This window comes from Myripristis murdjan, chromosome 17 (assembly GCF_902150065.1).
Source record: "Myripristis murdjan chromosome 17, fMyrMur1.1, whole genome shotgun sequence".
Taxonomy (NCBI): Eukaryota; Metazoa; Chordata; class Actinopteri; order Holocentriformes; family Holocentridae; genus Myripristis; species Myripristis murdjan.
Genome location: NC_043996.1, coordinates 12228108 through 12255879, shown reverse-complemented (window position 1 = coordinate 12255879; position 27772 = coordinate 12228108). Strand labels below are relative to the sequence as shown.

Below are 27772 nucleotides of genomic sequence, written 5' to 3'. Positions count from 1 at the left end.
GCCTGATCTGCGCTCCAGTCCAACTGTGGCTGGCAGGGAAGTGCAGGGCAGAGCTGGCACTCACCCTCACACTACTGCCAGACACAACAGCCCCTCCACAGCATTTCCTTACACATTCTGCCTATTTTCAGGCCATGTGAACGCTCCTTGAACGTTTTAGTCTAAATTAATGCCTCTTTTCCTTCTTGAGGGACTTAAAGCTATAAAAGAAGGGGCTTACGGGAGGATTGCCCCGCGATGGAATGTTGTAGATTTGCGTCCAGGACTGTAGGAAGTTTTTCTTCCCTCTCTCGGGTCCGGAGTCCAGTGTCTGGATCCGTGGACTGTGTTCTCTTCTCGGCATTCCCTCCGAGGCTCGGAATGTCAACCTGGGAATACCGTGGCTCTGATAGTGGTTTGAATGAGGAGCGTCTACCTCTGGTCCTCTGAACATATTTACACACGCACACTGATTTTTGCACCTACACGCACCAAGGCTGAGGAATCCAGGATGCGGCGCTTTGACAAGCTGAAAAAGTCATTCCCCTTCCTGGCACATTTTCACGTGTATCGAGTAAGTCTAATGTCTGTCTGATCGCTCGTAATCAGTATTGTTTGTTGTTTTGATAGGATGTTAACTGTTAACTGTTCTTCATATCAGAAAGTTTACTCATAACTTTGAGCTGCAGCTTTAATGTCATGAATTTGCAAAAAGTCCACTGGTAATTTCAGGCATCTTCTATAGAAAATATTGTAATACTGGTTGGCTTATTGGCTGATATAGGCAAAATTATTTATGCCTGTGTTTTATAAAAAATATAGGCACATTATGTGTTTGTGTGTGTGTGTGTGTGTGTGTGTGTGTGTGTGGACTCTCCAGCTGGACTGAGGCTATCCTGAGGGAGGGTTGTTGTTATTGCAACAGGATGTTGGAGCAGAACAGATCTGATGCAGGACATAGGTCTAGCCAGGCAATTTGTATTTGTGTGTGTGTGTGTGTGTGTGTGTGTGTGTGTGTGTGTGTGTGTGTGTGTGTGTGTGTGTGTGTGTACATGCATGCATTTTCCCCACCACCATGAGGAATGAGTTCAGGCCAGAGGCATTTCTCACCAGGGACATCATGTTGCTTCTCTCCATCTAAATTCCTACATCACTCATTCCCTCTCTCTCTCTCTCTCTCTCTCTCTCTCTCTCTCTCTCTCTCTCTCTCTCATACACACACATGTATCTCAACCTCACTCTCTCCCACTCTCCATCAAAATGTGTAAAAGTTTCTTTTGGATTACTTTTCATACTAGAGTCAAGCCATCAGAAGTTATGTTTATTCTTATTCTAACATTTCTTTTTTGGCCTCTCTTATTAAACACATTAATGTGCCTGTCCCACCAGAAAACATTTTTTTGTTTTTTTAGTTGCTATTATTGGTGGAGAAATGTCACTTCCCAGTATTTAGAGCCCAAGTCATGCCCTGTTGCTGAACCTCCGGCCTTGGGTGGGATTCCTCAGGGTCCTGCCACAAGTCACACCTTGCAGCAGGACATAGCACTCCCCTTCCGGCCCTCACACCTCCACAAGGTCTGCAGACTCGAACTTGGTCAACACAGCAGCAACATTTCTTCTTACAAACACCTTACAGCAGTGTCTTCCAGGGTAGTGTCTTGCATAATGCATGAATGTGTGGGAAAGTATTGTAAATACTACATTCTATGGAGGAAATACTCTCCCTAAAGTATAAAGTATTCCCAAGGGTTCACCAAAGCATTTGCAGTTACAGTACATTTCATTGTATTCGTTACACCCTTGTAAGTATTTCATCATGTGCAAACACCATATCATTTTGTGTTTCCTGTGTTTTTGCATTGGTTATTACAGGTTTATACACTTATACAAGGCCTTTGTAATGTGCATAATTCTGTTCTCAGCTCACAATAACTTTAGTAGCATCCTGTGTTAGGAAAAGACTGAAAAAAGCCCCACCACACCACAGTAGTTACTCTCCTGGGTGACACACTTCCTCATTAGTCTTCCCCAGCAGCACATAAAAGGAGAAGCTGGGAGATAAGTGAGGAGAGAAGCCATGAATTAGTGAGCAGTGATGATTCTCACACCCAAAAGCAAAAGACACTTTAAGACGAAAGAGATATGAACTTGCAATTTAGCTCTCTTCTGCTGTTGATGGTTTTAATTGGTAACAATAGAACAATTCAGCTGACAGTCTTTACAAGGCAGCCTCCATTCATATTAACTGCTCCACATAGATGTATGATGTCTTAGTCCCATGCAGCACCTCACTCTGAAAAGCACAGGAAATATACGCTTATGTGTTTTATGAGTTAAGTGAGAACAGGCAAGCATACAAACATGAAAAGATATGACAGTGTCATGGAAAGAGCCCTGAGAGGATGCCGGCTTACGTCTTTGGCACCGTCCAGAGAATTAGCACTAACATGTTGACTGCAAAGAAATATTTGGCTTTAGACTGTGTCGTAGATGAAGATGGCATTGTACTCAGAAGTTGCATGATGTAAACTTCAGATTGATGCATGTTCCTCAGACTATCCCAAAGCAGAAGCCACAGTATTAAAAAAAAAAAAAAAAAAAAAGTATGCTTTCTTTCATAAATGCAGCAAACATGCCCACAGAAGTTTAGAGAAGTATCCTTTACAGTTGACAGTCGGGGTAAAGTTTGAGCTTTGTGATCTACTAATGTTGAAATGCAGCTCAATGTAACATGCCAAACAGTCAGGCAGGATGGTTTAGTATGACAGCAGATTGGTCAAAAAGGCTTCTGTTATTGTATTTCTCTTTAAAATGGACAGCACTTATATTTGTTGAACTCCAGCTGACGTGGAAAGCCAAAGCCACACACTCGGGCATTGCAACAGAGATATCATCTGACCTGCTTTCATGTGCGTTGTGATGAATTTGTATCAGGATACAGACATCTGGCATAACCATTGGGGATTGAGCCCTCTTAGCAGATCGGCCTCAGTGAGGCCTCACATTGGAATTTCATGGAAAATACAGGACGACTGTCTTTCTGCTGAAGAGGCACTATAGATGCATATTTTCTTTTGTGGAGAAATTTTGGGGCAGGTCACATACACACTGGATCCAAAGGGCTGTACATTAGGTGCAGCATGTGTGTGTGTGATTGCACGAGAGAGAGAAAGAGCCGCTCCTTTACCCTTCAGATCACAGCCATTAAGTATAGGAAGTGGCCTCTAACCAAACCCATTAAGATGTTTAAATGACAGGGAGGAAACTGTGACCCCTATGACCTTTACCCGGGACCTTGCAACCCGGCCTCAGCCCATACAGGAAATTCCTCATTCACAAAGACCAATTACAACTAAATAGAACATGACCTCTATGCCCTAAAGCATAAATCAAAGGCCTTCCTGTCAATCTCTACAAATTAGCAAGTTTTGTGATTTTTGTGTGGATTAGTCCTCCCCCAACATGCCATTGAAAGTAGCGTAAATAGTAGTTGCCGTCTTAAAGGAAGCAACTGAACACCTCTTCAAATTTTAATTACGTGTTTCCGATGTGTGGCTACTTTTACTTTTTCATCATCATGGTGGAGGAACATTATTTTCCTAAATCGCCGCTGATTAGGCCATGGACATCAGCTCTATTACTGTTGGTCACACATTACAACTATGACAACAATGTACAAACATGTGTTAAGTATATTTTATTTGCATCCTCTCCCCATTTATTAGTTATTTGTGCTTATATGTGTGACTATGGATGGATGATGTAGCAAGTCACAGAGAAAGCAATCCAGCTGTGTTCAGTCTTCTACTGAAGGGCTGGCAAGTTTTCTGTTTTGCTCCTCTTCTAATTTCTTTCATACCGTCTGTGCTGAACCTGATTCCAAAACCTCATTATTGTGCTGAACAATATAAGAAATACAGACTGACAGACTGAGCTAAATCATTGTTGTGATGAGACGGTGCTTGTTTCAATGGGACACAGTAAGTAGACAGTGATGGATGATGTTTTAAGCGGGGGTGGTGTGTTTTGACATCTAAGATCCATGCTCCAACTTCGTGTCTCACACAGGGATCTAGTGTACACTGTGGTCTGATGGATGTGAGCATCATTTGTCTTCACTGGTACTTATGGACACCAGATGTGCATCATGCACCTCATTTTCCACTGAATGTACCTCATTTTGCCCGTGTGTACATTACATCTGCAGGCTGTTTACAGCAGCGCTGCCTAAAGCCTTCTTTTTCTTGAGAGTGAAGAGTCATTCTCTCTATTCTGATGACTTTGAAAGAGTGAATTTGAGCTAACTTGCTTGCTAAACAGCATTTTTACAGGCATTATGGTGACACAAACCCATGTAATGAATAGATCCATTTAAAATAAAATCAATGTGCAGTCATTTCTTGGCACACGGTCAAGCAGCCAGTGTTATATTTAGCCCCTGGCGTTCCATGTCCCTGTTTATGTTAGGATGTCAATTTGGGCAACCGGGTCTACAGTGTTTGCATGTTTGGGTGTGCGAATGTGTGCATGTATGTATGTTTATGACTGTCTGGGTACAGTACTGTATGTGGACGCTGATGTAAATGTCTGAGTGTGTCAGTGGGAATTTCAGTGTGGACAAAGCAGTCAGGGGAGGGGGCACAGCACAGCTCCATCTTCTCTGAGCTCAGTTTCCTCTTTGTCTATGTGTTTTTACAGAAACTAGATAGCAGCACACAATGGAATATTACATGCATTGAGGAGGAGGGCACAGAATGACATAATTCACTTTCTTGTTGAATGTGTTTTGCAAATGGTACCGTGAACTCAGAGGAGGGTGCAAAATGACTTCATTAAACTGACATTTTCTTTCTTGTTGTGTATCCTATGTGTGTGTTTTCAGAAACTGGGCAGCAGCATGCAGTGTGAGGAAGGCACAGAATGGCTGCTGGAGCTGCTGATGGAGGTGCAGTTACAGCAGTACTTCCTGCGCATTCGAGACGACCTCAACGTCACGCGGCTCTCGCACTTTGACTATGTCAAGAATGAGGACTTGGAGAAGATCGGCATGGGTCGACCTGGTGAGAGAGAGTGTACCACTTTACAGTATGACTCTCTGTGTGCATACACAAGTATTTTGTGTGTACAGTGTGTGTCTGTATGTGCGTGTGTATGTCTGTACTATCCTTTCCTCAGTGCCATTGGCAACGTTTACTTTTACAATTCAGTCCTGTTGTTATCTCGGGACGTTCACAAGGGCAATCTCAGAACCCATTGGCTATCATCTGACCACAATGCAGCCTCTGGGGCAATGAACAACTCTTCAGGTTTTCCGTTGTAGCCAGAAACAAGCTGGGAACTGTTTTGGTTTCAATTTCTTTTATTACATTGGTCACATTTCTCCACACATTATACAAACATTGACGCTTTTTGTAGGCGTTTAAGGTCCAGAAGACATTTCTGCCAAAGCATTCCGCCTCTTTTGCTCCCCACACGGACTGTTTACCTTCATAAAACCACTCAGAGTATAAAAGAAACAAAAATGGAAACCAGAATCCTTCCGATAATATATACAGATAATATATATCTATATCTGGAACAATATTTGTGTATATGTCTATATATATATATATATATATATATATATATATTATATATATAGACAGACAGAGAGAGAGAGAGAGAGCTGTAGAATTAGAGAGATTATCACAAGGGAGACTTGACCAAAACAGCAACAACAAATTAAGTTACAACCTGAACCAAACTATTTGCAGAGGTGCCGGTAGCTTAAGGTTGCGTTCACACTAGGTAACAAGTTGCTTATGAAGTTGAGCCTGAGCTGCCACTCTAGACATTGCTCATATAACTCCTGCCTTGTTAGATTCTAACCATTTTAACAGGTCAGATTACGCTGAGGTGACATTTACGAGTGTAGTGTTTCAGCCTCAAGTTGAACCAGTTCAACTTGAAACATTGCAGAGCCAGCGCACCACTCTCAGTGCGATCAATCACGCTGCTCCCAGGCCATAGAAAATAATGGGAAGTACACCACGACCGCTGCATTGCTTGCCAGTGTGATCACTGCCTCAAGGTTAGGCTGGAAGATTGCTGAGTCCAATCTGTGGCTGAAATGTGGGTGTATGAAGTGAATGTGTCATACTCTTTTCCACCGACGAACCTGCTGCTGAGGTGCCCTTGAGCAATGTACTGAAGCCTTAATTGCTTTAGTGGAGCTCCCAGGTGTGAGTGTGTGTGAGTAGGGTGTTGCTCAAGTGTGCTCAGCCAACCCTTTTGTGTAACGATAAAATAATTGCCTTGAGCAAAAACAGTGAACAGTAATTCATGAGTGGCGGCATTAACAGATAGCAACTGTTAATGCTTGTCAGAGCGTGATAATTGACACGGTGGAATTTTGTGGTAGTCATTTTGCTTGAATGCATTAACCAATGGCATAATATATTAATAGCAGCAATTTACCAGCCCACGATCCTCATCAGTAGGCAGTAGACTGTATCAGTGAGTACATTTTGCTACTCCTCTGTAGTTGTGGGCTGCCTACCTGCTGTAGGCCTCCTGTCTTCTATGTAACTTTAAAAAATTCACTACTGTCTTTTTCGTTCTCCATCATTCTTCTTTTTTCCACCCTCTCTGTGGAGATTTGGAATCACCATCAGCCAGATATTAATAAATGGAGGTTGCATGCACAGTAGTATTGTTTGGAGGTGTTCTGCTCTGAAATCCAGTTGGTGGGTGGGTGAATGACTGTGGGAAGTGAATGCTGGAAGCAATCAGTGCCTCTGGTTGTTTCATTAGTTGATAAGAAAGTCAATTTCCTGCCTGGCTCTTTTTTTTTTTTTATCCTGTTTGCTTCTAAATCCTGTCCCCTCCTGTCCCCTCCTAAATAATTATAACCAGGCTGCTGTTGTCTCCTCCTCTCTCTTTTTAGCGCTCCCATTTCTTTGAATTTGTCTTTTCTCTTTACCTTTACCTGTCTTTTTTCCTTTACAGCATAGCACTAAAAATGCCAAGCTGATCTCGATAAAAATAGAGCACTTTCACCTAACGTTTTCCTTACATGTCCCGTTTCCTTGCAGTTTTCCCTCTGCCATTATATGCCTTTATATGGGTGTATATTTAAAGCCAGAATGACTTATGTTGGCTGTAATGGCAGTTTCCCTCAGCCCGCCCTTAGAATAACTGGAGCAAATCCTCCGTCACTAATTCTCCTAATGCCATTTCATAGTTACAATTGGCAATTAGGCACAATAGGAAGGGACACTGAACTGCTAAGTCTTTTGTGTGTGTGTGTGTGTGTGTGTGTGTGTGTGTGTGTGTGAGGGTGTGAAGAGGAAGGCAGCGGCAATGTTCTAAATCCAGTTACAGGAGGCCTCGGGGCCCACGCTAAGGAGCCTCTTGCTCAAGACTAATTACACCCACTTCTGCCTCTCGTCGACTCTCGCACGTCGCTCGGCTCACAGCTCTCCTGCCTCTCCGCCTTTTCTTCTCTACTTTTAGCTTCTTTTCTATTCTTATTTTTCCATGTGCTGCTGTTGGTCTCACTTTCACATCTGTTTGGTGTAACATTTGCCCGATTCAGTTTGTACTTCACTTTTTTTTGGGCCACAGTTTGGTATGCATTACAGTTTGACTTGAACTGATTGACTGTGAATTTGCTGCAATTTTGCACTGTGCTAAAAAAAAAATTGAAAGCAAGAACTGTGCTGATTTTACAGCTCATGTACAGTACAGTAAACCCAGGATGCAGAATCATGTTTTTTCTATTATCGCTCAAAATGGGGACACATAAATAGAAGTGTTTATTTTATCCTGCTTTGAATTCCAGGTGGTTGCAGTTTGTCACATAAAACAGTGCCATAAGTGCCAGAAAATTTTATCTATCACAGAAAATTATTCAATCAATATGGTACACCTGTGTGGCACTAAAAACGTAACTGACAGTATGTGTAGATAAACTAAGTCAGGGCAGCAGTGGGATAATCTTGGCACCAAAATTGGCACGATATTTTGCTCGTCTTGAAATGGACTTGCTGTTTACTCCATCATTCACAATTTTGTTTTTGTCTTTTGATAAAGGACAGAGACGATTGTTGGAAGCTGTGAAGAGGAGGAAAGCCATGTGCAAGCGCAAGTCCTGGATGAGCAAGGTGAAGTGGGACAGACATAAACAGGCACAATGCACGCACACACACAGACACACACACACACACACAAATAAACACACACAGCACTTATTTATTATGGTACATGGCATGCTTGACATTATGCCGTCAGGGTGGCGTCTGTCTGTCTGTCTGTGTGCAGACACATTCTTGTGAACACAATAACACAATAAGACCAACACATCATGGACACATCATATTTATACCACAGATTCCCTCTACAGTGAAGATGATTGGATCAGATTTCGGAGCACCTTGTTGCATGAATTTGCATACCAATGAGGATTTTTTTTTTTTTTTAAATCTATTATCATAAATCTGATTATGAATCTGTAATATCCAGAGATCATACCAATCCTGTTTTGACTTCTCAGTGCTTAGTAACTTTAAAGTTACATAAAGCGGGTTTTCATGTTGTTTTCGTTTGTTTGTTTTGTTTTGTTTACATGGACATATGTAAATTAAGATGATGGATATTTGAAATCAACAAATTCAGTGAATTCTTAACAGTATAGTGAACACTATCACAGCCAATCAGATGCAGGGGGCGTTCGTGCTCGTGCATGGGACAGGGGGAAGGGGGTGAGACGGGGCAAGCGAGAGGGATGGTAAATCTGGCTATTGATTTCAAATATCAACAATCTTTCTACATAATCGCTGACTCTGTATTTAACCATGACTTCTAAGCTATCAAAAAATATTCTGTACACACTTGTGTGCACACAGCAATATGTATTTATTTATTTATTTATTAGTATTTGAGACAGACAGATATTATTGCGACTGGTGACAAGATGTCAAAATAGGAGCGGTAAGGTCAGCCATATGTTATGTGAAGACAAGTATGTTGACATAGAAATATTAGCTTAATTAATGACCCCTCTAGCATACCTGGTTATGTTTAATACTGTATATCATGGTAATTCTGGCAGCACATGAAGCAGCTAAAGTTTCCCATGTCCTTTCAGAGCTCAGAACGTGTTTGTCTTTGCTAGACCAGAGCCTGGGGCTGAAAACTATTAAACCCCCCCTTGTCCTTTGGGTCTCGCACTTAACAAGAGGAAGTCCAACCTCAATGTTTCCTCAGCTTGGTCTTCTCATAGGGAGTTTTGTGTGTGTTTGTGTGTGTGTGTGTGTGTGTGTGTGTGTGTGTGTCAGTGTGTATGTTTGCGTGGAACATTCCTCAGGCTGGAGGACAGTTTGACCCCTCACATGAGGATGAGCACGTACACATCCAGACACTGACAAACACACACACTCACACACTGACATATACACCCATTCAAAAGTCAAGTGACAAGGCTTGTTGACACACGGATTCAACGTATTCCTCATTCACAGAAATGGTGCATAATCAACCTGAGTCTAAATATAGCTCTTATTGTTCCTACTCTCTCAAAATGAAACCTAAATTAAAATATATAAACAGTAAAGGTGCCTCTCCCTCTCTCTCTCTCTCTCTCTCTCTCTCTCTCTCTCTCTCTCTCTCTCTCTCTCTCTCTCTCTCTCTCTCTCTCTCTCTCTCTCTCACACACACACACACACACATATACACACACAAGACTCAGGATGTTTTTGGCGTTGTGTGTGGTAAAGGAATACTGAATAGAAGTCTGCCAATAGTTTATGTGTGTGTGTGTGTGTGTGTGTGTGTGTGTTGAGTGTGTTGGCTGCTCTTGGTGGAAGTAGTGGAGCCCAGAGGACCGTGGTGGCTTTCTATAATTACACCTGTCTGTTTCCGCCTCTGGCACCATCCTCAGCCAGAGTAATCTGCTTCCTCAGCCCCCTGCGCGCCCGTGTGTGTGTGTGTGTGTGTGTGTGTGTGTGTGTGTGTGTGCTGCTCTGCTGCTCTGCTCTGCCATCCCCAGAATCTTTTGAATGTTGGGCCTCCTATTTGAAACCCACTCACCACCAGGACAAACAGGCCCACACACACACACACAGACACACACACACACACACACACACACACGTACAGACACTGACCACAGAGATGTGGTGTTTTTAAAAGGTCTACAGCATTATGTCATGTCTGGTCCAGTGTGATTGTGAAACCACACACCACTAGCTACTGTTTATATCCGTCCAGTCAAATGTGTTTGCCACTGGAAATCCTCTGGAGAGCCGCTTCTCTTTCTTCTTTCTGCCAATACCAGTTCAGAGGATCGACCTGTGTGTATCAGTCAATACTGATGTGTGTATCTGTGTGTATCAGTCAATACTGATACACACTGACTTCAGACCTATTCTGTGAGTTTTACTGACATGTGATGCACTTTTTACTGGGGATAGCACCATATTTGCTTCAACAGAAATCCCATTCAACACACTCCCATTTATTTAACAACTCTATATAAACATTAACAAGTTAAAAGTAACAGTATTTAATTTGAACATATAGAATATAGAATAAGAGCAGAGTTACAGAGTGAGGGATAAAGTCGCGGTGACATAAAAGATACAAAAAACACCAGCACTGGCATTGTTTTCAAAATTCCAGCATCCTTACTTTTTATGCCATTGGTAAGATCATAACATTGTACGATAAAGGAGGAAATTACATACTTGGCTTTGTTTTCTGGATTCTATTCTGTTCTGTTACACATGAATTTTGACCTAGGATTTTACCACAGGGAAATATCTTTGGTATTGATACCCTATTTTAGCTTGATATAACAGTCTCCCTAAATGGAAATATTAAAGTAAAGTGCCAATACATCAAAATTTTACTTAATTGTGCTTAAGTAGAGCACTTGAGTAAATGACATTTTACAAAACTAATTTCTGGTTTGGTTTATAGATTTCCTGACAGTCATATCTAGGACTAAACAAAGGTTTCCCTTCAATGGCTCTGCACAGCACACACATCGAATGGGTTCACACTGTGGTGAATGGAATGCTCTTATACACTCTCACACACTCTCACACACTCACACACACACACACACACACACACACACACACACACTCACACACACACACACACACACACATAGAAACATTCAGGTTATTTAGGTTATTTAGCCTAATCTAATAGTGCTTCCTAATGGCTGCTTCCGAACAGCAAAGTAATTCCCGCCGTGTCGTCAGTGCTTAAGCCAAGAGGCAGGAACTCTCTCTCTCTCCTGCTGATAAGAGTGAGTGTGTGTATGTGTGTATGTGTGTATGTTTGTACATTCGTAGCTGTTTACTTACCTATCGGCATGGCTATGCTTCTTTGTGCAAATCCATTCATCTATGTGTGTTGTGTATTCATTCATCAGCACATGTATTTCACATTTAGTGTGTTAGCATTCAGTGTGTCACATACACACACACACACACAAAACACACATTGTGTGTGCATGCATAAGAGAAAGAGCAAAAGACATGGATAACTTAAAAAAAACACTCTGTAGAGCTTATACCTCCACCAGCACAATGCACAGAGTTGACCTTATGGAGATAGAAGGTTGTCATCCAACAACAGCGAATGTCTAGATGATTCTTCAGTGATGTTTTCCTCCTTAGTCCTCAATGTTAAATGTGTTTTAATTTGCTCTATCTCCATCTGTCTCCCCCCATAGGTGTTCAGTGGTAAGCGCCCAGACGGCGGAGACTTCCCCCAGCAGGGCCAGCCTGCCTCCTCCTTCCGGAAGCTGTCCCCCACCCCTCCGCTGGGCCTGGGGGAGGGAGTCCTGCCCTCACAGCCCGGTGGCAGTGCTCCTCAGGACGGACAGCAGCAGGCGTTGACCTGCCTCATCTCAGAGAAGGACCTGGCCCTGTTTGAGAAGCTGGGAGACGGCTCCTTTGGCGTGGTCAAAAGAGGAGAGTGGCTCACGCCTTCGGGGAAAGTGGTGAGACGGCCTTTGATTTGGTGCTGTGTCTGAGAAATTCATTTAGATTTCTAACAAACAGGGAATAATGTATTAAAATCTGTCAACCCAGAAGAAAATACATTTTTTTCTATATTTTCGATCAGAGATGTTTGACAAATAGCAACTTGGGTGATAATCACACTATTCCACTTTTTCAGTTTTTGTGCTGATACTGTAATATGAAAAAGCAGGGTGTGTGACACACACTTTACGTCCTCAACAACCACCTTCTGCAGCTGCCACTGTCAGGAAACAGTATACTTATGTACAACTCATACTCACAGCCAGCATGATCTCATACTGACTTGTTTCTGGGAATTTTCCAACAGCTACAATCACCTTTTAGCAGCACTTTCTTCGTTTTCATCCTGGCTGTTGTTGCCATCAGCTGCTTGTGTAGCATCAAATCGCTTTTCTCTTCACTGTGATTGGCCAGCCACCAAAATGCCATTTACGTCATGATCACTGCTGTAAAAAGTTGAGAAGGCGCTCTGCTTTGCCTATAAGGGAGCCGGGCACAGTGCTTGTCCAAAGATATAGACGTAGTTTTCCATCCACCTCAGGGCGGCTCCCTATTGCAGTTAATCTAAAAATGGCACTCGCAGTTTGCAGAAATCGGAATGGCGTGAATAAAGCCTTGGAGAATTTACATAATGGATCAGACAGTATTTCCCTCACTAATATAACTTTGCTCATGTTTTTGTGGTTTTGTCCTTTATCTTGTTGATAGGATGTGTTGTTACTTACTAATTTGAAATCGTTGGACTCCTTCTTTCCAGCTGAACGTAGCTGTAAAATGTCTGAAGACTGATGTACTCAGCCAGCCGGACGCTCTGGATGACTTCATCTGTGAAGTCAACGCCATGCATTCATTGGACCACCAGAACCTCATTCGCCTCTATGGTGTGGTGCTCACACACCCCATGAAGATGGTAGTGGACACACACAAGCACCAACACATACAGAGGGATATACACTTGATGAGAGTACTTTAATGTGCACTTATACAAATGCATGCACAGGTGAACACATTAATAAGTAGTGTACTCTCTTTTTCCTGACTTTGTTGCCAACGCTTAGCACTCACACTTATACACGCATACGTACACACATAGTGCAAATGTGTACCATTGAGGTACTCTCTCAGCTTGTGACTTGCCCTAATGGTCTCTTTAAATTAGGTCAGACATTTCAAGGCCTTCAAGACCAGAGAAAGTGATGAAATAAGGGAGGGATGAAGGAAGGGTGGAAGCAAATTGAAAGCAGACTAAAATAAGGGCTGACATTTCTGCCATGTTCTTTGGTTACCTTCTGGTTGCTTCCTCTGGTCTGTTTTGGATTTATGTGTCTGCACTGTGTTTGGGCTGTGTTATTCCGCTGTTGTCACAGTCCCATTTTCTCTGCTTGTCCTGTTTTCTTTGAGTCACTTTCTCTTCCTCCTGTGTTTGGATCTGCTTTTTCTCCTCTATCCTCACTCTGTACTGACTACTGTAATCTTTCTTCCTCTTTTCAACTCCCACACCTAATCATCTTCTCCCTTGTCTTCATCCTGTACTCATGTTGTTTCCTCTTATTCTCTCCCTGCGTTTCCATCACCCACATCTTCTCTCTTCACCCTGTTCCCATCCATCCTCTCCCTGTCCCACAGGTAACGGAGCTGGCTCCTCTGGGCTCTCTGCTAGAACGTCTGCGATGTGTTCGTCCTCAGGGCCCAGTGTTGATCCATACACTGTGTCAGTATGCGGTGCAGGTGGCCTGTGGCATGGCCTACCTGGAGCAGAGGAGGTTCATTCACAGGGACCTGGCAGCCAGGTACGCCCCAAAATAGTTTTTAAGGTGAACCTAATCTCACTGCATTCTGACCTTGACAATATGTAGAGGTCAGAATCCTTTTTAAAGAGGTAGCAGTTTTCACTTCATTACCAGGCATCTGTGAAACATTTCAGAGGATTTTTCCTTCTTCTAGGAATTTTTAAATAATTTATATTGCTGTACTTTTCCTCCACCCACAAATCTACAGGCCATTTTGGGGATTTGGCAAGCAAAATTAGCCACAATTGGCTGGCAGTTCTAGAGGTCCGAAGACCTCCACTACTGCCAGCCAAGTACTAAAACATGGAAAGTGATGGAGAAAAGTCACATGCAGAAAGTTCTTCACTTGGAGGCATGAATGGGGTTTGAACCCATGATCTTTGGTTTACGAGACCAACGCCTTGCCACTTGGCCATCATGCCTTACTATGTTGTTGCCTTTAATTGCCATGAAGTGCTAAGGTTCTGTAGTCATCATTTTGAGGCATAAGTACTTCCATTCCTTAGGACAATGGTCTTCAATGGGAAAAAAATGACCCAGAGCCCTGCAGATTTTCTATTCCACCAGCTCATTTGTATTCACCTTGTATCACAGGTGTAGATGTAGTCTTAGTCTATGTCCAAGGTCGGGCAAACTGCTTGAGTTCACAAATCTTTTAGAGGTGGATTCATTTAATCTTTTTCTCAGAACTACAACTTTGTCAATTTAAAATATACAGAAAAATGTTTACAAACTGGCTGGATCTCTTTAGGAACATCCTCCTGGCATCAGCTCACAGAGTGAAGATTGGAGACTTTGGCCTGATGAGAGCTCTTCCTAACAACCACGAACACTATGTGATGCAGGAGCACCGCAAGGTCCCTTTCGCATGGTGGGTTGATGTATGTTGAAAGGTGAGAGACTAACAGTGAAGAAGAGAACAAGAACAGCAACTCTGCCACGGTGTAATTCTAGGCCAAGATGGGCATGAGTTGTAGAGGCTGGGATGATCGCCTGAATTATTATTCCACTGGTAGTTTCAGTTAAGCAATCTGATTTGTGGAGGATAAATTCCATCTTGATGCCTATAAAACAAGGCTATCTGGGATTTAATGTTTGCCCCACTAACTCCAATGGTAACCAGGAATCACCAGACAGTCCACATGCATTGGCAACTATTCAATAAAAGTTAGACACCCTTAAAGATGTTCTGTTCTTTGATAGAGGAATGACGTGATTCCTTCCTTGGGAGGTTTTGCTTTCAAGCTATTTCTATGTATAGATAGATAGATAGCTAAATAGGTAGGTGTTATTGGTGACCAGAGTTACAGTTAGTTGTCCCTCCTGCTGTAGGTGTGCCCCAGAGAGTCTGAAGACCAGAACCTTCTCCCATGCGACAGACACGTGGATGTTTGGAGTCACTCTGTGGGAGATGTTCACGCACGGTCAAGAGCCTTGGTTGGGCCTCAATGGGAGCCAGGTATACACACACACCCTCACACAGCATCACACAGAAAGATATACACGTAAACACCTTGAAAGCTACATTTACACATACAAGGTCACATTCAAAAATGCTTCACAGACAGTATTCTTCAGTAATCCTCTTTTTTGTTATTCATTTTAATTTTGTGCAAAAAAATGTACCTCAGATCCTGCACAAGATTGACAAGGAAGGTGAACGTCTCCCAAAGCCGGAGGACTGTCCCCAGGACATTTACAATGTGATGCTGCAGTGCTGGGCCCAGAAACCAGATGACAGACCCACCTTTGTTGCCCTACGAGAGTTCCTGCTTGAGGTAGGGAAGCAGTCTCTCTGGAGAGTTTGTGGCTTCTGTCCAGAGCTTTCAGCCCATAAGTGTTTTTGCATCAAGTCTGATTCCAGTTGTCTTATTTCTAACCATAAAGGATGTGATCAGATAGAGCCTTGAGTTTGACACCCCAGGCCTAAATGGACTAATAGCTCCACCTAGTGGATCTGGTTTGAAGGAGAAATTGACTAGAGGCCACTAACTGGGAGTTACATATTATCAGAAGAGACAGGCTGACAGCAGCGCCCTGCCATGAAAGTTAACTCAGGGCAAACGTTTCCATCAGTATGTCTGTAATAGAACTGCTTTGGTACTTTGGTGAGTCACATATCTTTGTCTGTCTGTGTGTGTGTGTGTGTGTGTGTTCTTTTCAGACCATGCCTACTGACATGTGTGCCCTCCAGGACTTTGATGAGCCAGACAAACTTCTCATCCAGATCAATGATGTCATCACCATCATTGAAGGGAGGTAGGCATTATGGGTGCTGGTTACAGATTTATTCCTGATCTGCACATCACCGTGACTTTGATGTAACAGACCAGCCTGCTCGCCTCATTCTTGTTGTACAAGATATCCACCATTTGAAAAAAAAAAAAAAAAATCCAAAACAAGAACAATTAAGAATTTGATTTATTGTTTAAATGGTGTAGCATGAATAAATGTTTTGGAAGGAACTCTTCTCTGTGTAAACACTATACTGTGCATACAACATCTCTGTCCCTTTCTCTCCTAATCACTGGACAACAGACATACAGTATAAATGATATATATGATAGGCAGAAGCATTGTGGCCTGAGGGTCAAATTCCAGTGCATCTCAAGATATTCTGATATAAATATCTCATTTAAAAAAACTCTATGTCTTCCAGGGCAGAAAACTACTGGTGGCGTGGTCAGAACAAGCGGACCCTGAAGGTGGGCCAGTTCCCCAGAAATGTGGTGACATCAGTCGCAGGTCTGTCCGCCCATGACATCAGCCGGCCGCTAAAGAACAGCTTCATCCACACAGGCCACGGTGACTCCGACCCTCATCGCTGCTGGGGCTTCCCTGACAGGATTGATGAGTAAGGACTAGCCTTCATTTAGCCTTAACTCTCTTACAAGTTACATTTTTTTTAAAATGGCTGCAAAACACCAATAAAGTCTACAAAATAAAAAATAAAGTATACATGCTCTTAAAGCCCTATCGTCACCTTATCTAATTATGCAATTACTACACATCATGTTATTCAGGTCTGTGGTTGGTTTTGCTGAATTAGAGGAATTGTAGTGTTACTTACTCACCAATAGATGGTAGTATTACATTATAATAAATTGCTGACAGGTCGCTGTAGTGCATAACAGCAGGGTAATAGTTACAGTGTATACAGTATATTGATGTTTATTTAAGCACCCCCCTCTCTCCCTCGTTCTCTCTCCCTTCAGTTTGTACCTTGGCAATCCAATGGATCCTCCTGATGTTCTGGGTTTAGACATCGGTGCTGCTCGACCCACCCAGTTACCAGGTCGAGCTAAAAGTGAGTAACAGACTTGTTAATAAAGGTTTAACCACTAACCAGCTGACCCATGACCGATTTGAATGACAAAGACTATGGCCACCCTTCAAGGAGCCACAATTATCTGCAATTTCAGAGTCAACATGCTCAGTTTGCGCCACTGATCATGCCTCTTAAGTTATGGCTGTGTATTATGAGATACAGTAGGTCCAAAATGTATCACAGCCTTGAAGCATCACCATCATGCATGAATCAAAAAGAACTACTGAAAGAAAATAACTCAGCTAATCATGAGGAACAATTTCACACAATTTAATATTAAAACCAGTGTATTTTGACTGCAACAGCCTTCAACAAGGTGACAAGTTTATATACACAGGCAGCAATAAATATGTTGAATAACATTCAAAATGGTTTTGGGGGGGGTTTGAGGTATCATATATTGAACCCCATAGAATCTCATCTCACAGTAAAAAAAACATTATATCATGTTAAACCATCTAAAGGAAATGATCAAAAACAAGGGCAGACATGCATACACAGCAACTTCTGTCATGCTGCACAATCCTACTCATCAGCATAACACAAATTCCTTATCCTTTCCGTTTGGGTGACTTTTAAAATGAAAGATCCCATGAAAGATCTCTTCATTTTCTAATAAAATTTAAATAACCTCCTTTTGGGTGTAGAGAGACTTTCTTGATGTCTATTAAAGAAAATATAGATAAGCTGGGATTTTTGGCTTTGTCAAAGTGACAGGCTACATGATCTCCTCTTAATAGAACTCTTGCGCTCACTAATCTGGTCTTTCAAGCAGCGCTATGTTTCACCTAGGCCCCATATGCTTTTCCACAGAGGCCTGAAATCACTACAAGTTTTATTACATGTAAAACAAAGAATGTAACTTTGAATCTTATTATGAGCTGAAACGCAAAGCCAGTATGAAAATACCACTTTGGCACAGAGGCAGTAGACCTGATGGGATTTTGGAAGTGGTAGCTTTCTACAGATTGATGGCCTTTCTTTAACGCTTATGGTTGGATCAGTGTGCGTATTACACCACCACCACCACAACGGCTTTCCTTTCCTTTGGTCTTTGCTTGCTTGCAAAGCATTCATTTTATGCTCAATCTTATGGTTGCTTCCTACTTTTTCTTTTTTTTTTTGTCTAACTCTTCACTATCTTTGCTGCACTCATTTGCTTTTATGTTTCTCTTTCTTTCCTTCCGCGATGCCATTTTTTTTCTTTCCAGAGGAGCCCCCTCCCCGCCCTCCTCAGCCAGCGGTTTTGGTCAAGAGTAAGTGTGGTCTCTCTCAGCAGCTCATCACACATTGCTCTTGCCCTCTCTGTTCTCTCCTAGCTCCACTCCTCAAAGGTACATCTCTCTCTTCTCATCCCTCTCTCGGTCGCCTGCTTTTGTTCTTCACTTCCTAATGTCATTGTTCTTCCATCTCCCATTCTCCTAGCCCATCGTCCCTGTAACAGATGTGCAGTGCCTGTGCTGTGCAGTAGGACTAACTCTGAACCTGTAGGCTTTTTGGAAAATAGTGTGTCTTGCAGTTAGGTGTTTGTGGGCTGAAATGCTCTTAAACAGCATCAGTGTCATCACTTTCTGAACTATTCGGGCAATGAACAACTAAAGGAATGAATCGGTAAAATATTATGTGTTTGTGTCTCCAGAACCTTGCTATGATCCTGTCACTGAGGATGAAGAACTGACCTCGACAGGACTCAAGAGGTTATCTCTACGGAAACCAGGTTCCGTCAAAGGCCTCAAACTCAAACCTGCTGCATGGGTCTCCGCCTCCAAGCAGGGAAGTGGCCGGATTTCAGCCCACAACCCCAACAGTGAAGTGTCACTCATAGACTTTGGGGAAGAGTTCCCCCCGCCTACACCCTCCCCTTCCCCCGTAGTTGAAGTTCAGATCCCCTCATTGGCTAAACTGGCTTTAGAAGCGGATAATATCCTGGACCGGACTCCACCTCAGAGTCCTTCTCGATCATTACCCCGCCCCCTCCACCCCACACCGGTAGTGGACTGGGATGCCCGACCGCTACCCCCACCCCCAGCTTATGACGATGTGGCCCAAGACGAAGACGACATGGAGGTATGGTAGGAGATGATATGACACATAATACTTTATGACAAATTTTAATTTGATGATAACCATAATATATCCTCGAGGAGGGAAATGGAATGTTTATCTGCAGCTCTGCTATCACCCAGTTGCAGTGTCAGACCCATAGTGGTTGTATTGAAGTTGTAAAATTTAAGATGGGTTATACAGTATGTGAAGCTGGGCATGTTTCACTGCCTGTAAAGTTATTTATTTCTCTATCTCTAAATAAGGTGAGCTCCATCAACAGCACAGAGCAGCAGCTAGAAGAGGAGCCAAGTGAAGTTTGCAACCAAAATGAGGCTCTCCCCTTAGGACAGAAGTTGGACGGTGAGGTCATTGTCTCCAGGGGTGCAGACAGACCTAGCCTGGAGGACAATCTCTTCCTCCCCAACAAGCATGGCCAGGGCCCTTCCACTTCTTTCTCCCAATCAGCTGAGATCTTCCAGGAGCTGCAGCAGGAGTGCATGAGAAGGCTCAACGTCCCCACTGGAGGTGCGCCTCAGTCAACCTCACCGTCTCAGAGCTTAGCCTCATCTCCCCAGAACCCCCTGACCCAGGATGTGCACCGACAGATTGTCCTTTCATTTACAGAACACAAACCACAAATCCCTCCTCGTGTCCCCATTCCCCCTCGCCCTATAAAACGGACCGACTACACACCTGTTCGCTGGTCAGGGGACCTTTCCCTGTCCCCAACACCAACTGGCACCACAGAGGACATTTTGGGACCAGACCAGGACCGGCCACCTCAGATCCCTCCAAGGGACCCTTTGTCCCAACCAGGATCCAGGACACCCAGCCCGATGGGCCTTGTGGTGGGCTCTCCCCAACAGAGAGCCTACTCTGTTAGCCCCAACGCCATACCAGGCGCCCTCACCTCCTGCCAATCTTCTGCACACACCTATGGCTCCTACCTCTCCACCTCTCCGGGTAAACTTATGCCAACAACACACAGCTTTGCCTCAGATCCTAAATATGCTGCACCCAAAGTGATCCAAGCTCAAGCACAGGGGAAGGACCCACCCAGCAAAGGCCCGTGCATCCTCCCCATCGTCCGTGATGGGCGTAAAGTCAGTAACACCCACTATTACCTCCTGCCTGAGAGGCCCCCGTACCTTGATCGCTACGACCGCTTTTTCAAGGAAGCTGAGAGTCTTTCTGTTAGTGGCGGGGAGGAAAGACAAATTCGACAAGCCAACACTGCTACTGTCAGACCCATGGTAGTCAACAGCCAGACTCTTCAGGGACATACCCAGGGACAGGGGCTTGTCCAGCCGGGTGACCTAAAGGCTAATTTCTCCTCCAACAATAACAGCAGTTTGGGCGGGGTGCGGTCAGGAATGAAGACATCAGTCAGTCTTCCTCGGGTCTGTTCAGAGGGGCTGACGGCATCAGGGGTGCTAAGTCCCTGCACCAGGACGGAAGGAGGAGGGAGCACAACTGAGAGAGTCAAAATGGTGAGCACAGATCAGCTTCAGGGAAGTTATTTAAATTGCTTGTCTTTTGCAACTATTTGCTGATGGAGGCTTCTCACTTAAAATTTATATATATATATATATATTTTTTTTACCATTTAGGTCAGTAGTGAGTGATAAAAGACAACATTTTTTACTGCATTTGAGATTAATGAGTTAAGTTTCCATTCTTTCTTACTGATAATTAGTGTCAAACCCCTGCAGTGTCGGGCATTCTTGTAGCCTCACTACAGTTTTTTTTCTTATGTTCTGTAATCCCACTCTGATTGTTTTTTGTGAATTAGAGCAAATTTGAGTGCTGTTAATTACAGCTGAACAATTAATCGAAATATTATCTAAATCACAGTATGGCCAAGTGCAATATCCAAATCGGTCAAAATAATCGCAATATGATTTATTTATTTATTAATTTTTGCATATTGTTCAGCCCTAATGATAATCCAGACAGAGCCATCTGTTCTCAATTCCCCAGTACTCGATAGTGTAATCAACGCAAGAGAGTGTGTGGCCCCCATTTGCAGAAGATGATATCGCAGAGCTAAAGCTTAGCCCCAAGGCAAAGTACGGCAAGGTAATCCTGTAGGATCAATTGGAAGAGAGACTGTGGGGATGATAGCTGACCACTGTAACTTGGTAATTGGAAGCTAAACACACCAGACTATTATGGGATAATTTAATCGGTGAGACTCAAAGGACAACTGAAGTCCTGATAACTGCTACTTAGCAGAAGAGAGTGCATTTATGACTTGTGGTTTATCTATTTGTTGATATTTGAATATAAGAGTGGTTGCAGGGCTGTACATTCTGTTTCTGCATACTCAAAAAGCATTCACTGCTGTACATTCAGTTACCTGTGTTGAACACAAGGGGGCAACAAATGGTCATTTTTGTGGAATTTCCCACCTAGACCTCAAGTCTTTGGGAGAAGGGTGTGTGCGGGGGAAGGCACACAGTGCACATGTGTGTTTCTGTGTAAGACAGGGAGAAAGAGTGAGTGATATGCAATTTGTGTGACAAATACACAGCATTTTTAACTGCACACATCTGTGCTTTTTATGTGAATTGATTACATCTTCATTAAACTCAAATTCAATATCACAATCAAATTATGATTGATGTGAAACAGTGAAACATAATTTCAAAACTGGGAGCATTCTTTTGAAAGCCAATGAATTAGAGTAATTGTCTGCATGAAGGTTAAATAGGAAATTATATTTAAATATCTATTCAGTAGAAACTGCTTAGTAACATTCAAAGACTTCATTTTCCGTCACGGCAAAAGACAAGTATGTGGTAACTTCTCAGAATTCACTTGTTACTTATTCAGAAACACACTTATGTTCTCTTGAGACATTTGAATTTAAATATCAGGGATCTGCAGTTTTGATTGGATTCTTGGCCAGTCGATTCTGACACCGATTCGGCTTGATTGAACTGGAGTCAGAAACACTGCGATTCACCACAGGCTCTACATTGATCAGGAGCTTGGCATTTTGTAGTGAATGTTGAGACCCCTGGCTGCAGTATTTACTGATACACTAGGTGCTGAACACTTATGGCATCTCACCTAACACGTAGTGCAGAGGAATTCAATGCAAAACGTGCTGTACATACAGTATGCACATAGGCCTAACTAAGCAGGAGGAAGAGGAATAGTAGAAGTTGTAGTTATTGTAGCAAGAGTTGCAGAAGTAGCAGGAGAAGGAAGTGTAGTTGTGGTAGTGGTAGTAGTAGGAGGAGTAAGAGGAGTATTGGTAATAGCAGTATTAATTGGGGGAGAAGTGCTGTAAGAATAGCAATGTTAGTATTTCATAATCCTATAGTGAAAGTCATTCATTATTCAACCATAATATAAACATCTGAAAGGAGAATATATTGTTAACAAATAGGAACAAACTGGAAATGAGAGTAAGTGCCTATGCTGCTGGCAAGCCATGCTAAGATGATTAGTGAGCTGCAACTTGGCTGCACTCAGTGTAAAGCCTCACACTCGCCAAGGAACAATGTGTTATCTTATTTATCTTATCCCTACTATCAATAAACCTAATCTTCAAACTGGACCCAGCTTAAGTTGCCTTCAGACAAAAGCAATTAGTAGAACTTAAATAAATCATTATTTCGAGTGTGTGAGGAGACAGAAGATGTTCAAAAATTCTGAATTATGGCCATTTCAGGTATAGCTAAAGGTAAACAGCAGCGGTCCAATAACATTGTTGCCAGGGCGTTAAAGTGATAAAGGAAATAAATCTGTTTAAGGGTGAGAATATTTTTACTTGATAGTCAGTTTTAAAATTGGTGTGCATGCAATGTCAGTGCAGATGATTTTATGACCTGGGAAAGGGTCCAGCTGTGTGCGTGCTTGTGTGTCTCTGTGTGTGTGTGTGTGTGTGTGTGTGTGTGTGTGTGTGTGTGTGACAGAGGAATAGGAGCCAGGGGAATCAAGGTGCTGTTGAACATTATGGGGACACACACACTGATGCTGTAGTGGCTGATGTTGTCGTTTCAGGTGCAGGAGGCAGTTCATGGCGTAACGCTAGAGGAGTGCCAGACCGCCCTCCAGCACCACAACTGGAATGTAGAGAAAGCCGTGCATTACCTCAAAGTAAGAGCATTTAGAAGCACACTATTGAGATTCTTATTCACTGCAGCCAAATTCCAACTCCCTTGTGCAAAATTTCCTTTGTGGACTGTCTAGTTTACCCCATGATTCTTCTATGGGTGGCAACAGTACACCACATTCATTTCCCTTGCCCTTTTCATGATGGTAATACAGAGCACTGTATGAGCAATAAGGGCTGCATGTGAAGGAATGGCAAACAATAAAAAGAATATAAAGCATCAACAAGTCCCTATATCGTGCAAACCTTTTGCTTACTCATGGTCATAAAATTAAAAAAAAAAAAAAAAGGCAAGATTACACAAGTAAAACAGACCAGCGCAAGGTAAAGGCACCAAGGCAACTTTGTTGTTTCATTCTATCAAAATAAAGGCTCCACAAAGTGCATGATTATGTTGCACTACCTCAAATTAAGTGTTATTACGGGAAGTACAGCTCTCAGTGGTACATGCGGCTGTATGGCATAAAGGTCCCTAGAGATATTTTTATGTCTAGTAAAGCCTTGAGTCTTTTTCTGAAATTACCTTGTTTTAAAGCAACTAACATCATACAGAATAGATCCAGTTAGTCAAGGTATTTCGCACTTTGCTCCATCATAACAGGATACAATACATATTGATCCTCATGGGGACATTGGGTCACTGCACTGATTAATTAAAATAAAATACAAAATCCTCATGTTACCCTTATGAAGTGTCTACTGGCTAAAAATAATTCTTACTATGATGACTATTGACTGATCTCTTGACAGATATACAGATTTATAGAAAATTGTACTTCACAACATACAGATTTATAATCAAGAGAAAAAAAAACATTTCTTTATGGGTACAAATGCACATCATTGGATATCAAACAACAAGTATAGCAAGTATCAAGTTAGTTGGTGCAACTCTGTATCAACTTTTTACAAAAGAAGACCGTTTCTCTAGCATTACAAAAAGGTAACACATTACCATAAAACTGCTTGAAACAGCCCATACATAATGTAATAAGCATAATCCACGCTTTCCAAAGCCAAATAGTTGCACTGAGGGCCCAAAAGTCTCCTTCATTTTCCTCTGCACCACACCAGCAATGACTAAGCAAGCAGATACTACCTTCAGATGCTGGCTGAAATATTGTAATCACAGGTAAAGTGTCCTTAAATGGCCCAGTAAAGAAAAAACACGAATGGAAAAGCAGAATTTTACATAACACCTAAGATACCAAGATGTGACATTCTCTTTGTTTAACTTTTAGGTGGCACATACAAACTTTAGGCCAATTAAAATACTCACGCTCTCTTCATCCTGCTGACGCAAAGCAGATCTACACCACTTGGTTTCTAAATTTGTCACCAAAAAGTCTCCCCTCTCTCAAGATCTATTTTGTTATCTCTGACTAAAAAGTGCTCGAATACACAAGGAGTTTATGACCGGCAGACTCAGTCGAAGAGCTGACCAGAATCACATTCACACACTCTCACTTCAGTCCATCCACAGCTTTGTGAGTGAGGAAAGTGTAGACGCTAATGAGATAAATATTGGGATTTTGTGTCCACAGTGCAATTGTTTCACTACAGAACACTTCTCTCTAATTAGAGCAATTTTACTCTTATTTTGGGGAATGTACAGAAGTGTAGATGCAATTAGACTTAAGCTTTCAACCCCCCCCCCCCCCCCCCCCCCCCCCCCCCCCCCCCCGCCCTTTTTTCAAAAATATTCCTTTAACATATCATTACCAATAGTTCCACTATTGTAGAACTATAAAAGCATTGCAGTTTTTTGTGACTTGTGTAAGTACAAAAACAGTTTTTTAATAGCTGTATTCAAGTCAGTCAGCCTAGGTTTTACATAACTGTGAATACAGGCTTTTTTAAAACTCAGCCATGAGCAGTAACAGCCATAAACACTTAAAACTTACTCTGTTAATGTGAATGAACACTGTAGGACCCTGAACAATCAATTTGAACTGAACTGCTGTGTTCAGCTGGATTAACCTTGCCATACACACACACACACACACACACTATACACAACTAAATGGGAAACAGTACAGTCAATTATAATAATCCTCATAAAACTATTCTATGCTATGAACTACACAAGCTTCCTAACCCATCAAGCTGCCACAGCCATATGTCTGTACACAAGATGCCGAGCCCGCCTGCTTACACCTTGCCAGCCACTTTGGATAACATCAGCTAATTGACAAATGTAAATGCATATCAAGACACACTATTAAAACCTCGGTAACCATTTGTGTAGCATGCCGGTCTGTTCCTCACTCAACTTCACGGTGACACGATGTGACATGACTGAGCACAGAAAGTGAAGTTTGTCATCTGTCATGTTGTGTAAGTGGCTCTGTGAACACCCTATTCTCCCACTCTGATTTCCCTTCTTTTCTAACTTGCTTCTATGTTGTTTTTACCCATCTCCTCCCTCCATCCCTCCCGGTCTCCATCTGTCTCTGTGCAGGTGGAGCAGTTGTTTTGTTTGGGTCTGAGGAGCAGGACGGAGTGTCTCAAGCTGCTGGAGATGTGTGACTGGAACCTGGAGGTGGCCAGCACTCAGATGCTGGATAACTATGGCTCCACAGCCAGGCAGAGGTATCATATGTCATTGAATTTTCCTGAACTTTGGGTTGCATCGCTCCCAAAACAACAACCACATGCTTTATTGGATCCTAGTTTTAACAATAACCATCCATCTAGCCTGACAACTGATGTTCCATCCAGTGTCTCAGCTGAATCTATTATTTAATTTTGTCATTTGTTATAGCTCTGCGTACTCCCAATATGCACCTAAGACTCTCCAGGGACTTAATCTAGCATTGATGGCATTTTTAAGCTATCTGTCATAATGATAAAAGGCCTTGCTGAATGCCTGATTGGATTTTTTTTTTAAGATATTGAAATCAGTTTTTAAGAAACTTGCTGCAAAATGCAAATTTATGCCTTCCTCCAAATACATATTTCTGAAAGAGCAAACAGCAGACGTAAACAGCAAGGAGACGGGCGACGATGATGCAATGAGAAAACAATGCCGCTGTTTTGCTGCTGTAATGAGACTTGATGATGAGGCTAAATGATTTTGGGGAAAAAAAAAAGTAACAAGTTTTGTTCTTTACTATGCTGAAATGTGCCATAGATATATGGACAAAAAAAAATGCTTATTTTAATGGAAATAGTTTTGAATAAATTGACTACTTATGGTGCTTCTCAGTTTCAAATTGTCAAAGTGGATTTATTTTGGTAGACAATTCAAAACTTCCTTCAGGTTCATTTAGGATGATCTAGGATTCTAGCTCGTGATTTTATCAATTTAATTGATTTTTCTTTTTCCTATCTGCAGACGGTGACAGGGACGTCTAGCTGCTGTGGTCTGAGCTGAACATCGTCCTTGAAAAAAATGTCATAAGACAAGGCGGAATCTGCTGGTATTTTTTTTTTTTTTTTTTTTTTTTTTTGACTCTTCAGACACATACCAAAAGAGAAGACTGTGATTTGAATGCATCAGAATCGAGCACATTTTCTAATGAACAGACACAAAGGAATGAATTGCATCATGGCTCAATTCATACTCGTCATCGAGGATAGAGGAATTTAGCCTTGGATGAAAAAGGACTTTGGAATAATCCGATTCAATTTGATGCTTGTGTGGAAGTAATGAGCTAGTTGCACTTATTAAGAAATTGTAGAAGATGCGCACTTCACCTGTTGCGAGGCAAAACACACCACACTTCAATGTTCAGGGACATTTGGTCAGCCAGTTCCTACCGGTTTCCTCTCTCGTTCTTATTGCTTCACTGCAACATGACACCCCAACAGACCCCTACAGGGTCACAGATTCTGGGTGCTACAATGCTCCATCTGTCAGATTCACTTAACTGGCATTGTCACTGCCACAATTACACTGTCGACCAACTGTATGGGGATACTTCTCCTTTTTCTCTTGTTAATGACGTTGAAGAGTCAAATGGGAAGTGAGCCCCGAGAAGTGAGAAGCTGAACCCCACGTTGAGCTGCATAGCACAAATTAATAGCACTTTTGTTCAAAGGTCCACTCTTTGCCAAGTGGTCACAGTATGATTCAGTGCACTGCTTCCAACAAGTGTCAGGATGTGCCAAGTGCTTGTGTAGTGTGACTGAGGAGTGATATTTCACCTTAGCTGAAGAGTTTCATAATTTAATCTTAACACTGTATCTCTATAGTTCGACCTCCAATACTGGGGGCTGTAGGGATGTTGTACCACGGCTTGACAACAATTGATTTGAAAACCTTGTCTACAAATTTCACTTGTACCACACACACACAACAAAATACACAACTAATTCTGCGTCGAGGGCCATGTGGCACGAGAAGTAATTTTGACTGTTGACAGTTTGTGATATCAAGGGCTGGGGATATAATATTGGAGATTGACTGCTGCTGAAAGCCTATGGAGGAATATGAAAATGCTGCGCTAAAGTAACAATATTG

At 42.3% G+C, this 27772-nt stretch overlaps 1 protein-coding gene and 1 non-coding gene across 3 annotated transcripts; one reads left to right on the top strand and one right to left on the bottom strand.

The window, feature by feature from the left end:
* tnk2b (tyrosine kinase, non-receptor, 2b) lies at nucleotides 1-27772 on the top strand. Of its 2 annotated transcripts, XM_030074847.1 has the most exons (18): nucleotides 1-553; nucleotides 4862-5039; nucleotides 8053-8123; nucleotides 11705-11974; nucleotides 12775-12927; nucleotides 13644-13807; nucleotides 14559-14678; nucleotides 15140-15266; nucleotides 15439-15585; nucleotides 15972-16066; nucleotides 16467-16661; nucleotides 17023-17114; nucleotides 18347-18391; nucleotides 18775-19202; nucleotides 19445-20671; nucleotides 23196-23291; nucleotides 25769-25899; nucleotides 26645-27772. In XM_030074847.1, the coding sequence occupies exons 1-18, from the start codon at nucleotides 401-403 to the stop codon at nucleotides 26649-26651; spliced, it is 3699 nt and encodes a 1232-aa protein (XP_029930707.1). In that variant the 5' UTR covers nucleotides 1-400; the 3' UTR covers nucleotides 26652-27772. The 2 variants fall into 2 exon arrangements, with proteins under 2 accessions (XP_029930707.1, XP_029930708.1); XM_030074848.1 differs by lacking the exon at nucleotides 18347-18391.
* Nucleotides 14158-14229, bottom strand: trnat-cgu (transfer RNA threonine (anticodon CGU)). Its single transcript has one exon. It is a non-coding gene; the product is annotated as a tRNA-Thr (tRNA).

Coding starts and splice junctions, on each gene's coding strand:
- tnk2b (XM_030074847.1), top strand. CDS start 401: ATGAGGAGCGTCTACCTCTGGTCCTCTGAACATATTTACACACGCACA. Junction 554..4,861: donor CACATTTTCACGTGTATCGA/GTAAGTCTAATG, acceptor GTGTGTTTTCAG/AAACTGGGCAGCAGCATGCA. Junction 17,115..18,346: donor GTTACCAGGTCGAGCTAAAA/GTGAGTAACAGA, acceptor TTTTCTTTCCAG/AGGAGCCCCCTCCCCGCCCT.